The sequence below is a fragment of the Vigna unguiculata genome, chromosome 10 (genome assembly GCF_037176805.1).
Source record: "Vigna unguiculata cultivar grain cowpea cultivar isolate G323 ecotype 2 chromosome 10, ASM3717680v1, whole genome shotgun sequence".
NCBI lineage: Eukaryota > Viridiplantae > Streptophyta > Magnoliopsida > Fabales > Fabaceae > Vigna > Vigna unguiculata.
Genome location: NC_140801.1, coordinates 50830459 through 50845573, shown reverse-complemented (window position 1 = coordinate 50845573; position 15115 = coordinate 50830459). Strand labels below are relative to the sequence as shown.

At 33.7% G+C, this 15115-nt stretch overlaps 2 protein-coding genes across 2 annotated transcripts; both read right to left on the bottom strand.

Annotated features, from left to right (window-relative positions):
* Positions 1 to 870: 870 nt before the first annotated feature.
* On the bottom strand, positions 871 to 3387 carry LOC114166699 (trimethyltridecatetraene synthase-like). The gene is made up of 2 exons (XM_028051471.2): positions 2225 to 3387; positions 871 to 1831 (listed from the first exon to the last, which is right to left on the bottom strand). Exons 1-2 carry the CDS (start codon positions 3116 to 3118, stop codon positions 1202 to 1204), a joined length of 1524 nt encoding a protein of 507 aa, XP_027907272.1. The 5' UTR covers positions 3119 to 3387; the 3' UTR covers positions 871 to 1201.
* A 5405-nt stretch (positions 3388 to 8792) lies between these two features.
* Positions 8793 to 14376, bottom strand: LOX3 (lipoxygenase 3). The gene is made up of 8 exons (XM_028050594.2): positions 13689 to 14376; positions 13135 to 13415; positions 12349 to 12589; positions 11938 to 12261; positions 11174 to 11367; positions 10637 to 10938; positions 10266 to 10532; positions 8793 to 9794 (listed from the first exon to the last, which is right to left on the bottom strand). The coding sequence occupies exons 1-8, from the start codon at positions 14095 to 14097 to the stop codon at positions 9038 to 9040; spliced, it is 2775 nt and encodes a 924-aa protein (XP_027906395.1). The 5' UTR covers positions 14098 to 14376; the 3' UTR covers positions 8793 to 9037.
* Positions 14377 to 15115: the final 739 nt, after the last annotated feature.

Genomic DNA, 15115 nt, shown 5'->3' with positions numbered 1-15115 from the left:
AATATCATTGTCCATATTATATAATTGTTTTTTCAACTTGCTTCAGCATAAAAGTCTTCGCATATACACACAAACCCTTGGACAAACATGATCATTAAATAACATCTAGAAATATATTTGTAAAAGTGAGTTAGAAAAATATTTGAAGTATTTTTTATAAATAATTTTATGATTTCTCATTTCCACAAATTTATTTGAGAAAATACAGAAACTGTTTTTTTGAAATTTAATTCGTTCATATAAATTACGAGATCTAAATTTCGCGATACAAGAAATAGTCTCCATAAAATAATATTTTTGTCAAGAAGTTAAAAGAAATAGACAAACGGTGCAAATAACAAAAGCAGTGTGCGAATAGCATGACCGTGCTAATTTGGACTTACATACATACACGCAAACTCATCTCGAGAGTTTCGTATTTGAAATTAGGTGTTAACAAATACTGTACTAAACTAAACAATGGTTTATTCAACTAAATTAAACTTAAAAACACTGAACTGCTAAAACTACACTAAACTAAATTATATATTAGTTTAATTCTTAAAAACGACTAAAGAAATGTAGTGCACTTCTTAATTAACTATTAGAATTAAAAGAAATATAGTCTTGTGCATTTAAGTTTTTAAAGTCACCAACTTCTTTTAAAGTTTTTAATTGCGATCTCTTATTAATTGAAATAAATTTAAGTTATAAACTTTTTTTATTAGTTGTTACAAGGTTAAAAACGGATAATTTACTAAACATTATGCATGAATCCCTTATTAAGTTTACAGTAGAGTTAAGCCAAAGTTGAAATTGTTAAGTTAAGGAAAAACAGTGTTCAGTATGTGATGTTTTACATCGAACTATAATTAAAGAGCAGGAGTGGTCTGACAGAGAATTCGTGGAGCTAGATCATATCTAGATTCATATAAATTAGAGACAGACATTTGTGTTACCTTGTCTCTGTTTTTTGATCGGTGTTCATGAGGGTGATAGATGGAACTACTTAATGGCTATTTTTTACATGAACAGAGTTTATTTGACTGAGCGAACACACTTTTTTGTTATGATTCTAATGCACTCGTTACATCATGATTCTATTGCAGCATACATCGTTATGAAAAGATAAATTTTTTTGGTCATCCAACATTAAACAACACAACACCCTTTATTCCTATGATCTTGTACTAGAGAGAAAAGCTATAGCCAGATGCAGTCCTCAGAGAGAATAAAGATGGTGTGGAAGTCTAGGTTGAAGAACTGTTTCCAGAGGTATTTTCTTAGGTGTAGACAACCCAAAAATCTCTTCCATGTTCAAATCCTCTTTCTTCATATTCTGAGGCAGGTTCCAGTTAAAACCATGCAAGAGATTGGCCAAACTTGCTTGAATGACCTTAAGGCCAAGAGGGTACCCAGGACACATCCTTCTTCCAGCACCAAATGGCAGCAACTCGTAGTCATGCCCTTTCACATCAATCTCCTTACCCAGAAACCTCTCTGGTTGGAATTCATTAGGGTTGTCCCAAATTGCAGGGTCTCTTCCAATAGTCCACACATTCACAAGCACTTGAGTCCCTTTAGGGATGTCATACCCTCCAATATGGCAATCCTCTCTCGCAATTCTTGGCACCAGCATTGGTGCCACAGGGTGCAACCTCATCACTTCCTTTGCAATGGCATTCACATAAGGTAAATTCACAATGTCCTTCTCTTCAACCCATCTTTCTCTTCCTATCACCCTGTCTAGCTCCTCTGTTGCCTTCTTGAAAATCTCTGGTTTTTTCAATAGCTCTGAGATTGCCCATTCCACCGTCACAGCAGAACTCTCAGTCCCACCTGCTATCAGGTCCTGGTTCATGCACACAGGTAAATCTTTCTATTAGGTAATCACTCAAATATAATACTATTTTATCATTTGTGAAAGATATATATTGAATGTATGGATTGTTTTTCTTATCTCTTGTGCATGGGTAAGACTTGCTATTTTTAAACTTTCTGAATTTTCCATAAATATGCATGTTGCATTGCATGGATATGTTTAGTAAATACATCAACAAGATGAGGTGCATTAATAGTTTAATAGGACAAGGGACCGTGAAGATAATGTATTACGCAGTCGTAACGTTTTAAAAATTATTCAGCGAAGAAAAATAATATGGTTTAGGTAAGCTATCACGTCATTAAGAAAGTAAAGTACGAGAGGTGATGGAAAATAGTAAGAGCGGGGTGTGATGAGTAGTACCTGGGTAAAAGCCTTGACGCCATGCCTCTCGAGCTTGACCTCAAGAGTGGGATCTTCGGCAAGTTGCAGAAGAACATCGACCATGTCCTTTGCGACATAATCCTTAACACCTTTCTTCCTCTCAATATGTTCGTCCAAGACGTGTTCCATGAACCTGTCGAACTTCTTGCTCAGGGTCTTCATCCTCTTTATGTAACCCTGCAGGTCCAAGAAGTTAATCCAGGGAATAAAGTCTCCGATGTTCAACACCCCATTAAGCAAAAACAACTCGTCGAGCATCTTCTTAAACTCGTCGGGCGAAACGACGGCGTTTTCGGACTCCTCCAGGTACTTCTTCCCCAACACCATGCGACTTATAACGTTCAGACTCAAACTGGAAAGGTGGTCTTTTAGTAAAACGGTTTTGTTTGCGGAATTGAAGAGTTCGTTGACCAGACCGCGCAACTCTTGTTTTCTGATGTATTCGTATTCTTCCAGGCGTTTTGCGCTGAACAACTCCATCAGGCACATTCTACGGGCCTGGCGCCAGTATGGGCCGTACTGGGACCAGGTTATGTTGGAGTAGTTGTAGGTGGTGTACTTGCCCGCAGAGAATTTGGGCCTGCCAGCGATGGTGGCGTCGTGGGTTTTCAGAATGGCCTTTGCCATCTCCACAGATGACCCTACCACCACCGGGTTTGACCCGAACCAGACGTGGATGATGGGCCCGTATTTTTGAGTGAGCCCGTGGATGGACCGGTGTGGGAGGGAACCGATTAGATTGAGATTGCCTATAATGGGCCAGGGCTTTGGGCCCGGCGGGAGGTTGTATCGGCGGCGGCGGAGACGGCGGAGGAAGAGGAGGACAACGAGAAACGCTGCCACACAAGTCAGTGATGTCAAATCTAGTGCCATTGTGGGAGAGTTTTGAATTGAAGAAAAAAGGGTTGTGTTTGTGATTGAAGTTTGAGTGAGTGAGTGGGGTATTTATATGGAAATGATGGAGTTGGAAGGCGATAGACGAGTGGTTGTTAAAGAAAAAGCATGGTGAGTTGAATAGTGAGGGAGATGGAAATAATTGAGATTGTTTCTTTGATATTTCATGATTGACTTGACTTGAAAAGAAAGCTTAATAGCGAGTCTTGGTATTCGCCGTCAACGAAGGAACCTGCTTCGACGGTGTGTCTGCGTCGTGTTTCTCGTCTCTAACACTGATGAGAGAGCATGAACCCACATTTTTGGTGTTTTGTTAAGTGTAGCGGTTGGTGATAAAGTAGTTTTGAGTGGAACTAATAATAGATGTGCTTGTGTTCTTTTTTTTTTTTTTTTGTCAGATATGATTTGTTCTTATCAACTCTTGAACAAAAGTTTTCTTTAATTCACATTAAGTTTGTTTGCACCAATATGGTTTCTGTCAATCTAACTAATTTGAGAATTTAGATGAAGTAAATTTAATTATTTTAGACCCTTTTTTTTTAAATTTAATTTAATCTAAACCGAATTAATCAAGCTCCATAATAACGACTTATATCGAACTTTTTATGTATAATTATACATTTTTTTTTATTAATTATTACTTTTGAAGTTTTATGGTATATATATGTATTTGATTCCATTCAATTGTTTCTGATGTGCTTATTACATTATTGGTTTTTCTTCCGATACCTTTATAATTTATGACTGTATCTCTGTAAATTTTAAAATCACATTTTTATTTTCAAAATTTACTTTCAAATTATATGTTTTTGAAATACTTTAGTATAATATCCTATTTCTAGAATATATAAAATGTATTTCAGGATGAGTTTTTAAAACAAAAATTTTCGAATTTTTTTTTAAAACATATATAATATATTCTAGAACAGATTTTTTAAAAGTAATTTTTCAGAATAATCATTTTAAATAAGCTTTTTAGAACATAATTAATAACTTTTAGGATGGGTTTCTTTTTTTATATAACCAGTTTTCTACCCTTTTTTTTTCTTCTCAAAGAGAACATTTAAGAAGTGAGGTGTATATGCAGTGAAGTGAGGTGTAACAGCTGATCTTTTTCTGTTTCTACGAGATGTAGTTAGTAATAATGAGGTTGCAGAAGGAAAAACTATTTTACTCTATGGTGGGCCGTGACGTTGGGCCTGAGAGCAGGTCTTCAATTATAATTTCTAAAATTAACCTTATTTATATTATTTTTGTTTCAAAATTTTAATTAAATTTGTTGACCTTTATAAAATACTGTTAACCTTTAATTTATTTTCATTCTCTCAATGTTTCACTTAATTGTTTTTTTATAGTAATGATTTACTTTAAATATCAATCTACTGTTAATGGATGTTCATATCAAATTTCAAAAGTCGATGTTTCTTTTTATGTTATTTTAAAGGACAATGATACTTTAACCTACTTTTTTTGACCCACTTTTAACCCACCACTTCAATCACCATTAAATCATACATCACATCACCAAAAAAAATAAAAAAAGATGATCTAATAATGGTGATTGAAGTGGTATGTTAAAAGTGGGTCAAAAAAAGTGGGTTAAAATATCATTTTCCTATTTCAAATTACTAATGATAGAAACAGAAACTCTTTGTTCCACGTGATCACACTAAAGTATCTTTTATATATATATATATATATATATATATATATATATATATATATATATATATATATATATATGTTATATTACTCCTCCCTCAATTCTGATCACTCCTTTCTGCTGCACTCACACTTTATAAAAGCATTATTTAAATACAATAAGAATCCTTTTGGGATGAGCAAGATCTCAGAAATTACAATAACAGGTAAATTATCTGTGAAATATATAATTTTCATTTTGTGAAACATGCTAATTGGTTTCTTCGTAATAGAGATTTTAAAATTCAATATTCATTAGTTAATTCTGAGAACAGCATTTTTAAGCAATATGTAATTAAACATTTAATTATTAGCTTATTGACATGTGTTTTTTTAGAATACTCTTTATCAAAATCATATATATTCTGTTAAATTAATAGAAAAATTATGAATTTAAGAGGAGACAGTGACATTTAAGTTTAATATTAGAATGTTTTGAACAGTTATCTATATAGTTAGGAGCAGTTGTGAATACGATAAAAATATGGTTGTTAAACAAACATGATAATTTCTTTCATGAAAAACCCAAAAATATGTTGAGTTCATTCATTTCAGTTTTCAAAAAGTAGATGAAGAGAATATAGACAAATTCTGGCATTTGCTTACGCTGTGAATAAATAAAGATATTTTTAAAAAATTATTAAAAGATTAATAAAATATAATGTCATTAACTGATTTGCCTATGCATATAGTAAATAAAGAAACATTCTAATTGAAACAAATAATGGAGTTTTTTTAAACATTCCATATTTTTTTAAAATCTTAACTTCAAAAATAATTCACTAATTGAGTTTTTTAAAATACTTCATTTAAAACTATCTTATATAGTAAAGAAAATATTGCGAGGAAGTTGGTAGAGTTTGTTCTTTTTGTGTCATTGTATTTATCTTTGGTAAGTAAAAACAGACATAATGCCTTTCTAAAGTAACTTATTTTAAAATCTGTTCTATGAATATAAACAACTTCTTTATTTAACAACTTTTTGTAAGTGTTATACTTTTTTCTTCCTACTTAAAAATATGTTTATTATTTGCTTAATTTGTTACTATATTAATTAAAATGGTAATATTATATCATTTATTCAAAATACACTTCAAAGATTTTAAAATACATTTTTAATCGAATATAAATTATATTATTTCAAAGTTATCAAATTATGGCTGTTTTAAAAACTTAATTTCATTTTTGTATCCTAATCACGAAGTTAATTCCTTTTCATGTGCCTCTCTTGACCAAGGTTCGTTTGCATAAGAGGAAAAAAAAGTCACAATAATTTTATTTTTAAATTAAAAGAAATATAAATAATAATGTGTATTTTAAAGTTCAACATATTAAAGTATTAGTTTTTAAATGAAATATTCTTCTATGCTATTATATGTAACTTTTGTTAGATTTCATGTGATGTAAGATCTAAAAATATGGTTTTATTATTAAAAGGTTAAACTATAAATAAAATTTCTAATAATTGAGTTTTAATTTTATAAAAATCATCATAGTTTTAACTTCTTTTTTTAAACCATTCTTTGTCTTCTCTTTAAGAATTTAGCTTCAATATGAGTTTGTTTGAAAATTATTGACGTAAGAAACACATTTGTCCGATTAGATTTGTGATTAAAGTAAATTCTTTGTTTGTTTTTTCTCTAGAGTAAGTATTGAGCTTAGTTGCATGTGGTCTTTAAAGAGACGTGGTCTTTAAGGAGGATCCATGTGTCCTTAGTTGAATATGAATCTTTATTTTTTTATGATTAGGAAGGAGGATCCATGGTCTTTAATTGAGTCTTCTTTATGTAGTTAAAGTTATATGTGAGAGTTAAATTTTGTAGTGCATCATGGTGTGTTAATTTTGTGATTCAATTAAAAAATGGAAAAGTTGTCAAGTGTTGTGACATCCCATTTAATAAATAAATTCTAGTAAATAAAATATCACATATTATAATAAAATAAAGCACGTAATATAAAGTACAAGAGACTTTGCCATTACATTTATCCCAAATTATGCTGGAAAAGGAAAATAAGGCTCAAAATAGTTTAACATGAGATTGCTCACAGAGCAAAGAATTACAATTATAAAGAAATGTTATTCAAAATAGGCTTAACAGTGAGCCAGATCCACGACATAGGTACACTAAACTGCAGCGTCTCCATCACCATGACCAAGGGTCTTCACATCTGTTCACACCAACATTGGTGATTATTGCAAAATGGAAAAACCAAACAAGAAACAAACATAGAGAGAAAGGGTAAGTTAGAGAAAAATAATTTTTATCATATAAATGGATAAACAGGTTATAAGCAGGCAAATCATTGAACACACACAACATGTGATGGCATACATTAAAAGACCATCTAACTCAATTATCTGGATACATGTAATACGATCAGATTCACTGATTGCTTGCACTTGTGGTGGTCTTTATTGCTCTACAAAGTCATTGCCAATGGGTTTCACCCTATCACACATAAAGTTAGTCCATGATCATCTAAGGTCATTATCCTGTCAAAGACTAGGATATCCTACTACTATCACCACTTAAACCAATATACTTTATGTGAGTATCTATTAGAGTGTCAGGATGCAGCCTTGCTTGAATCCTTATTCCATTACATACACTACAAACACCACCATAAAATCTCCCCAAGAGACTCATGGAATTACGTCAAGCTCATACCATATACACATTTTCACACATCCATTATCATTTCATACCAATCACAGTAAATTTCAGTTCAACATATCTCATTATACATACATTGTCACAAGTTCATGCTTCTAAGAGTAATTCATAAATCACAAGTGAAATCAGAAAGTTTAAAACAAATTTGCCTTATTCTCGCTCAAGCTAAGAGGTCTCACTCAAGCGAAATGGTCCCCTTGCTTAAGCTAGACTTTTCTCGCCTAGGTGAGAGCTCAAACAGAGGGTACAATGCGTCACTATGAGTTCTCGCTTAAGTTAGACCTTCTCACTTAGGCGAGACTGTTCTCACTTGGGCGAGAATTCTCGCTTGAGTGACAACTCGCGAAAAGGCAAAGGAGAGTTCTCTGCTATTCTCATTTAGGCTAGAAGATTCTCGCCTGGGTGAGATTAACAGTTTCTCTCTTGCTCCTGCATGCAACAACAAAAATCCAGTCATCGACACAAACAATATATGTTTTCACACAATCACAAACATCATCCAAGCATTAAGAACGTTAAACAAAACCAAAAACATGCAAAATATTTTAAAAATGTGCAAAACCCTAGTTTTCCTTGCCTTGACAGATGGTACTACAAGCGGACAATCCTAAGTTGAAGGAACACCATACAACTTAAGGAGGTGGAGGAAGTGTTTGACTAGCTCAAAGGGAGATCTCGCAACTACCCTAGCTAAGGTACTATTTCAAAGGAAGCAGAGGTAGATCAGTTGTTTTGAGTGAATGAGAGGAGCTAAGTGGGAAGGAAGCTGAAGAGTTCTTTTTTCAGAAAAGAAATATGTATACTGACTTGGGCTTCATTAATCAATTAGGTCCAAAATTATTCAAACAAAAATGGGCTTCACAAGTGTTTCAAACATTTCTTGAAAAACGATATTTGAATTTTTTTTCTACATGTGCAATTTGGTATACTTGTTAATCCCCTAACATTAAACAGTATCTCAATGTTCAAAGAGAGATTTAAACTTAAACCCGAGACATTATTTGACATATCAGAAAAATTTAAAGTAATTGAATTAAAATGAGTAAATTGAATCAAAGTTAAAACATAGATGAATTCCAATTTCTTATAAAAAATTAAAAACTAAAAACATATTTATCTCTTAAATAAATAATAAAATTATTATTTTTCGTTCAAATCAATCAAAATTACAAGCAAAATTTCTATTTATTTATTTTCTTTTTTTCCTAATATATGTTCTTTCACGCTCGATCACCCCGTCCAAGCAATACTAAGAAAAGAAGCAACAAGAGTAGAAGTCTAGAAATGGTGATAATAATTTTATAAACACCGACACATCCTCCAACACCACCGAACTAATTTTGATATACAGATTATACAGCCCTAGATTACAATATATACCATAATAATTTATTAAATGTAGTTACAAAATGGGTATCCATTGAGTCACTGACCATAGTAGTAGCTAGTAATCCAACCATAGATAGATAAATGCTTATCAAAATGTGGGAACTCCCTCCCTTATTCACTACTTTAAGGATACTTATGTAGACACACTATTGGGTACCCCTCTGCATGTAACACCAGATTCAGAGCTAGGAGCAAGCAACTCATAAGGCAAAACCCCTGCCCCACATCGGTTCTTTAAACTCCTATCAAGGTTCCTGCTATCAATCACCTTCTCTATCTGTCTAACCTTTGCAGAGAAATCATAGAACGCCTCGATCATCTCAGCATCACCAGACCAGATCGAAGGTTGTTGTCTCTCCCCCAAGTACTCCTCATCAGGTGAGTGAGTGGAGAGTGTGTCAACCACAGCCATAAATTTCGTAGCTTGCAACAAGCTAGGCAATGCATTCAGATAATATTTCTGAGGGTCAGCAAGGAAACTTGCGTATTCTGGATCACCCTCTTCTGGTATTAATCTTCTCGTCAGTGGTGGACGATTAGGCACATACCCGCCGTAAGGGTATTGCCCAAAGTTAAGAGCAGCATGTTGTGCAGATGCGTTCCAGATCAATATGGAAAGAATGGAGACAAGATCCTCACTGTTGTTCAATGTAGGCCACCAACTTTCATGCCTAAGATCAGCATGACCCACATTGATGGACTCAGAGTACCAAGCTTGTAGCTCTTTGTCGTTGCATATGAGGCTTGCATGAGGGTAATAGTGGTTCACATAGGTTCGAACCCAGTCTTCTATGGCAGACCAGATTAGTATTCCATCGGCTGCATAAGGGTAGTCTTCCAATGTCAGCTTTAGACCATGTGGTTGTGTTGGGTCAGGTTCTGCCATTCCCCTGCAATGTCGTAAGAGAATATCTTCTTTAGATCTCATTGCAAATTTGCATGCACCAAAAAAAGCAAGCACCATGCCAACATTAGAAAAAACGTTTGGCCACTTTCCAAAAAGTAAAGGTAACAGTAAGTAACTATGGATCTTATCATACACATTGAACCAGTTGGGTGCTGACAAGAAGTATCAGGAACATTGATTATGAAATTATAGTACCCAGTTAATGATCTCTCATGTGTAATTTTGTGTCAATCTTCTGTATGAGAGAAATTGACATGCACGCACTAACAACACATTGTAGCAATAAAAACTGTGTTTTTAATTTCTTAACCCGTTTGTACCAAGAACACCGACCGTTTACTATTAGCCGTATAAGTTAGGTTAGGCCACTTTCATTTAAAGTCAAATCGTAAACAGTAACAACAACAACAGCAGCAGCAAAAAAATCTAAGATATTTAGGGGATTATTGATTACCTGCGGATGAGATCTGCAGGGAGACTATCCATGTCAAAGCGCCAAAAGTTCTTGTAAGCAGCAGAACTAATCTCCATAGCGTAGCGTCCAGGGGTGAAGCAATTTTCAATGATTCCATCAGCATTGATTAAACTCTGTCTAGCCAAGGCATTGATCTCCAAAGTATACCTCATGTGTGGGTCCAATAGTTTGTAAATTGGATGCATGGCACTTAATTGCCTATGAGCAGCCAAAATAAATGGTTCCAAGTTTGCATGTGTACGTAACCTATATATATATACCAACAAACAAAACATGATTCAAAATTAACCAACTTGTTACTCATGAATAGTACTAATTTTGCAGTATTTGTTCTGTGGGTGTTTTCATACCAGTGGTTAACAAGTTGGTGCACCCCAGCATCATTGGAGCAAACATGTGCCTTGGCAAGCATCCACATCCAGTTAGTGGTTGCATCAACAGGTGGTGTAACCACACGCTTTGATCTAGAACTAGGTCCAGCAAAAGGGAGGCTAAGTTCTATGGCCACAGGTTTGAGAGTGCCACGTGGTGTGGAGAAAAATATGGTACGTGTGGCATATGATTTCCTACCATCAAGGGCATTGATCCCTTCCAGGAACGGAAGGTAGATATCATGGTAGTCAACGATAAACAGCTTGTTTTCATTTATTGCCTGCATAATTAAGAAAATTAATAGTTAAGTTAAAGTGGGTGAAAAGAAGAATTTGAATTCTCTATATTAAGTTTTTCCTGTGCTTTCAAAATACACTTATGAGCATTGATTTTTAATCTTCAACAGAAGACAACACCAAAAAAATCCGACCGAGAATCTGGACTCGGATGTTCAGAAGTGCTGAATGAACAAAAGCATGGTTAGTGATTAAAACTGTGAGAAGTATTGACGCTACCTCTTGGACTGTCATGCCATCGAGTTGACTCAAAATATGTTCTTCTTTGAGAGCAGACTCTTGGGGGCCATAAATTTGAGGGTCTAGTTTGCTAACTGGTGGAAAAACTTTGAGCTTCTCAATGCTAACAGGGTTAACTCCTGCAATTGCTTGACGGGCAAATTCGTCATCTCGCAACCATGCAAATTTGTCCTCTGCACGTTCCACATGTGAGATCATTAGTTTAACAAAAAGTAACGAAGCCACCAATAATCAAGTTGAGTTTAAAATAATATTAACCACTATAAAATACTGCACCCACATGTGAAACATTTAAATTAACAATTTGATGCAGGTTTGCCCACAATTTTTTTTTTTTGTTTTTGTTTCATATGGTAGAATAATGATAGCTATTAACTAGTTGCCTTTAAAGCGCACACGGATAACGAACAACCTATCTGAGTTTGAATTGAACTCAGAAACTTTTTCTTTGTTGAAAAATCAACTGACCAACATTAAAAGCCAAATGCCACGTTCTAGTGGTCCACTTGTTACTGGTGTTTACCGTATTCTTTGTCATGCTATATTAAAATATCAAAAGGTAAAGCAACAGTACTAAAATCCAATTCCCATCGAACCTCACTACAAGATTTGTGTTTGGATTTACTTATCACATGATGTTTCAGCATTATAGAAAGCTCTCATAAACTAAACATGCACAGAAGAATAATCATAAACAAGATTCACTAGAGAAATCAGCACACAGAATTATTGTATTTACTCACTGGAAATAATCTTGGGGGTGTCATATTTGAGAAGTCCCTGGCTGGACTCTTGGATCTTGCTGACAAAAGGGATTTTTTTCAACACGTCATCTTGCAACCCTAACTTTATGAGCAACCCTTCACTGTAAAGGCCATCGACATCTGAGAATTCATTGAAGTCCTGGTTGCTAGCAGAAAGACTGGCCTTAAGACCAGGAATCAAGTTATGCAGCACTGCCTTCAGCCTCTTCACAGTGAATGTGTTCTGCTTCGACTCCTCAAAACGTTCATCTCTTGGCACATACATAGGCAGTGGCTTCTCCACACGACTCTCTGCATACATATCTGCATAATCAAATAACGTTAGTTACATTTTACACACTAATTTCTTTTCAAAATCAAGTATAAACCACCAAAAAAATTCTAATTTACCTGTGTCGCTGGGTTCACGGCCTGTACGACACCGTCTTGGGTATGGATACATATCTGATCCACCAAGATTTGGTCTGGCATATTCAATACCTTTGTCTGGATTTCCCAAATCATTGTATATATCATAATCATATATTCTGTCAGATAAGTTTCTCACTCCTTTGCCATCACCTCTCAGATTTCTCAGCTCTTTCTCCCTAAATAATCTAAGTCCAGCAGGTGTATCACCAGGTAAATAAGGCTGTTCAAATAAATCACAGGAGTGAAACAAAGTTAATAGATAATTACTATTGTAACTTCGTTAAAAACAATATTAGTATAATACATAGTTATCACAAAGCACATAGTGGATGTTTCCAATTTGGTTGATGTAGTAATTGATGGGTCAATTCAAAGGTATTGGCTCATGCAAAACCGCACAGGAATCACTCAATGGTTTTCCCACTTTAATGATAATGGAACAGCTTTTTCTTTTCTTGAGGAAACTATAATATCACGCACTCATAGGCATTGGCATTGAAATAATAAATTAAATTTGTTTTTTGCAAGGTATTAGAATGATTTTCGACTTTTATGACCTTTCCAAGATTCTCCACACCAACATAAATATTGCTTTGACTTTTATTTTCCAGAAATAAAAACAGAAAACAAATATTGTCGTCTAATAGGTGTACAGAATAAATACTAACTTTACCGGGCCCTGCTATTAAGACAGGAAAACAAAATAAAAGAAATAATAATTGTTTAATAAAAAAATGAAGAGTAAAATAAGGGAAACTAAATTACCTTATTGGAAAAGAAAATCCTCTTTCCGGGATGATCTTTTCTTGCTTGAACCCAGGAATTGCAGGGGAAATGAACTGGTCCAGTGGCAAATCCTTCAATGGTTATGCTTTCTAAAAAGAACTCTTTCTGGTGTTTGTTTGTCACAGTAATAGCTCCTGGCTCCCCAAAGTTAGAGTCAACTATGAATTCAGCTGTGTAATTAACTCTCTCCACCTTAAGATTGGACTTCTTCGACCAATCCTTCAGCACTGCTTCAGAACTCTTCTTTGCAGCTTTGGTCTCTACAAACCACAAAGGAAATTTCAAGTTTATTATTTTGAAAAATAATTAAGATTTATTTTCAAGTAGATAGCAAGAACTATTTAGGCGATTTGTGTACAGAGGGTTGAAGAATACCAAAAAAAGGAACTTTTTTATAAGGGGAGGGAAAAAAATGACTTTTGAAACAAATCTTGAACATTTATGGTACTGGGTAGGTAGAAATAATGGTTTTGGAAAGAAATGAAGTAGTTTTTGCGAGAGACAGCGCAGCAGCATGAGGAAATAATTCTTACTTGGATCAATCTCAGTGCTAACAAGTTCAAGGACAACATTCCTTCCAATCTTGTCAGCTAGAGCATCAATATGCTTCACAATGGTCTCTTTCAAATCCTCTTTGATCTTGTTCCTCACTGTAATCACAGCTCTAACCTTAAATTTCACTGGCTTCTCTGCAGAAACTAAAGAAGTGGAAGAAGATGATGGTGATGATGATGATGAAGAAGAAGAAGAAGAACCCTTCAGCAAATCTTCACTTATAGTCGCCACAGGAAACTTTGCAGCCTTCCTTACCCTCACAACTCTCTTGCTCTCCAAAGGAACTAAAAAACGAGTTTGGTTGAAAAGTGATGACGAAGGGGAAGAGGGAACAAACAAGGACCTCTCTAGCAATGAAGAACCCATGATTTGTTTTGTAAGGGCCATGTTTGTTCTGAATCTTCACCCTTTTTGGAGTTTTTTTTCTCTCTCTCTCTAGAACTACGATTTTGCTCTTTGGGGAAGAAGTGAAACAGATTTGCGAGAGAGAAGGGTAGTGGCGTGTCGGTTGAAATGGAAATAGCTGGCTATGATTTCTTTTATATACAGTGCAGAGAAGGAAAAGGAAGACTAATAAAGGTGGCAAGCATGAATCTCACTTCACCGTCCACATTTTTTTCTCTCTTTTTTCTTTTCCTTCATCATCTTCTGTAATTATACACGCCTATTATTTTCAGCTTGCTTGGAGTAGTGCTCTTTAACTAAAAATGGTGTTCATCATCACCAACATCAACCATATTCAAATATTTCATTTTTTTTTGTCAACATTGCAAAACTTACCATATACTGCCTTCACGTCACAATAAATATGATGTTTTTAGTATAAATTAATGTAAAAGTATATTAATAACCTTAAATATGTATATCTTTATAATTTTAATCATTAATATTTGTTAGATAAACTATATTATTGTATTTTTAGATTAATTAGATATGTGAATCATGAGTGGCGGAATTTCCTACTTTTGTTAATTATTTTTTTTAATTTATAAACTTTTATTTAAAATTAAAATTTAAATATACATATAAAACTTTAATATATTTTAATTTAAAAATTTAAAAATAAATAAATATAATTATTTTAATCTAATTACATTTTAAATATGTCAAACTCGTTTTCTAATTAAATTATTTAAATTATATAAATAATTTAAATATTGACATAAAACATATTTAACATATAAAACAATTAACATAAATTGCAAATAAATTTCAGTTTTTTATATCAAAATTAAAAAACTCAAAACATATCATAAATATAATATAAAATATAAAATGAAAGTATACGAATAAAAGAAAAATAAACGAAATAATATAAGACTTCGAGACTGAAAAGTAAAACAAAATTTTAATAAGATTTTTACATATAAACACACAGTATGTTAGAAGTTTTAAAAGGCAAAGA

Coding starts and splice junctions, on each gene's coding strand:
- LOC114166699 (XM_028051471.2), bottom strand. CDS start 3,118: ATGGCACTAGATTTGACATCACTGACTTGTGTGGCAGCGTTTCTCGTT. Junction 1,832..2,224: donor GCGTCAAGGCTTTTACCCAG/GTACTACTCATC, acceptor TGCATGAACCAG/GACCTGATAGCAGGTGGGAC.
- LOX3 (XM_028050594.2), bottom strand. CDS start 14,097: ATGGCCCTTACAAAACAAATCATGGGTTCTTCATTGCTAGAGAGGTCC. Junction 13,416..13,688: donor TAGCACTGAGATTGATCCAA/GTAAGAATTATT, acceptor TGTGGTTTGTAG/AGACCAAAGCTGCAAAGAAG. Junction 10,939..11,173: donor ATGGCATGACAGTCCAAGAG/GTAGCGTCAATA, acceptor TTAATTATGCAG/GCAATAAATGAAAACAAGCT.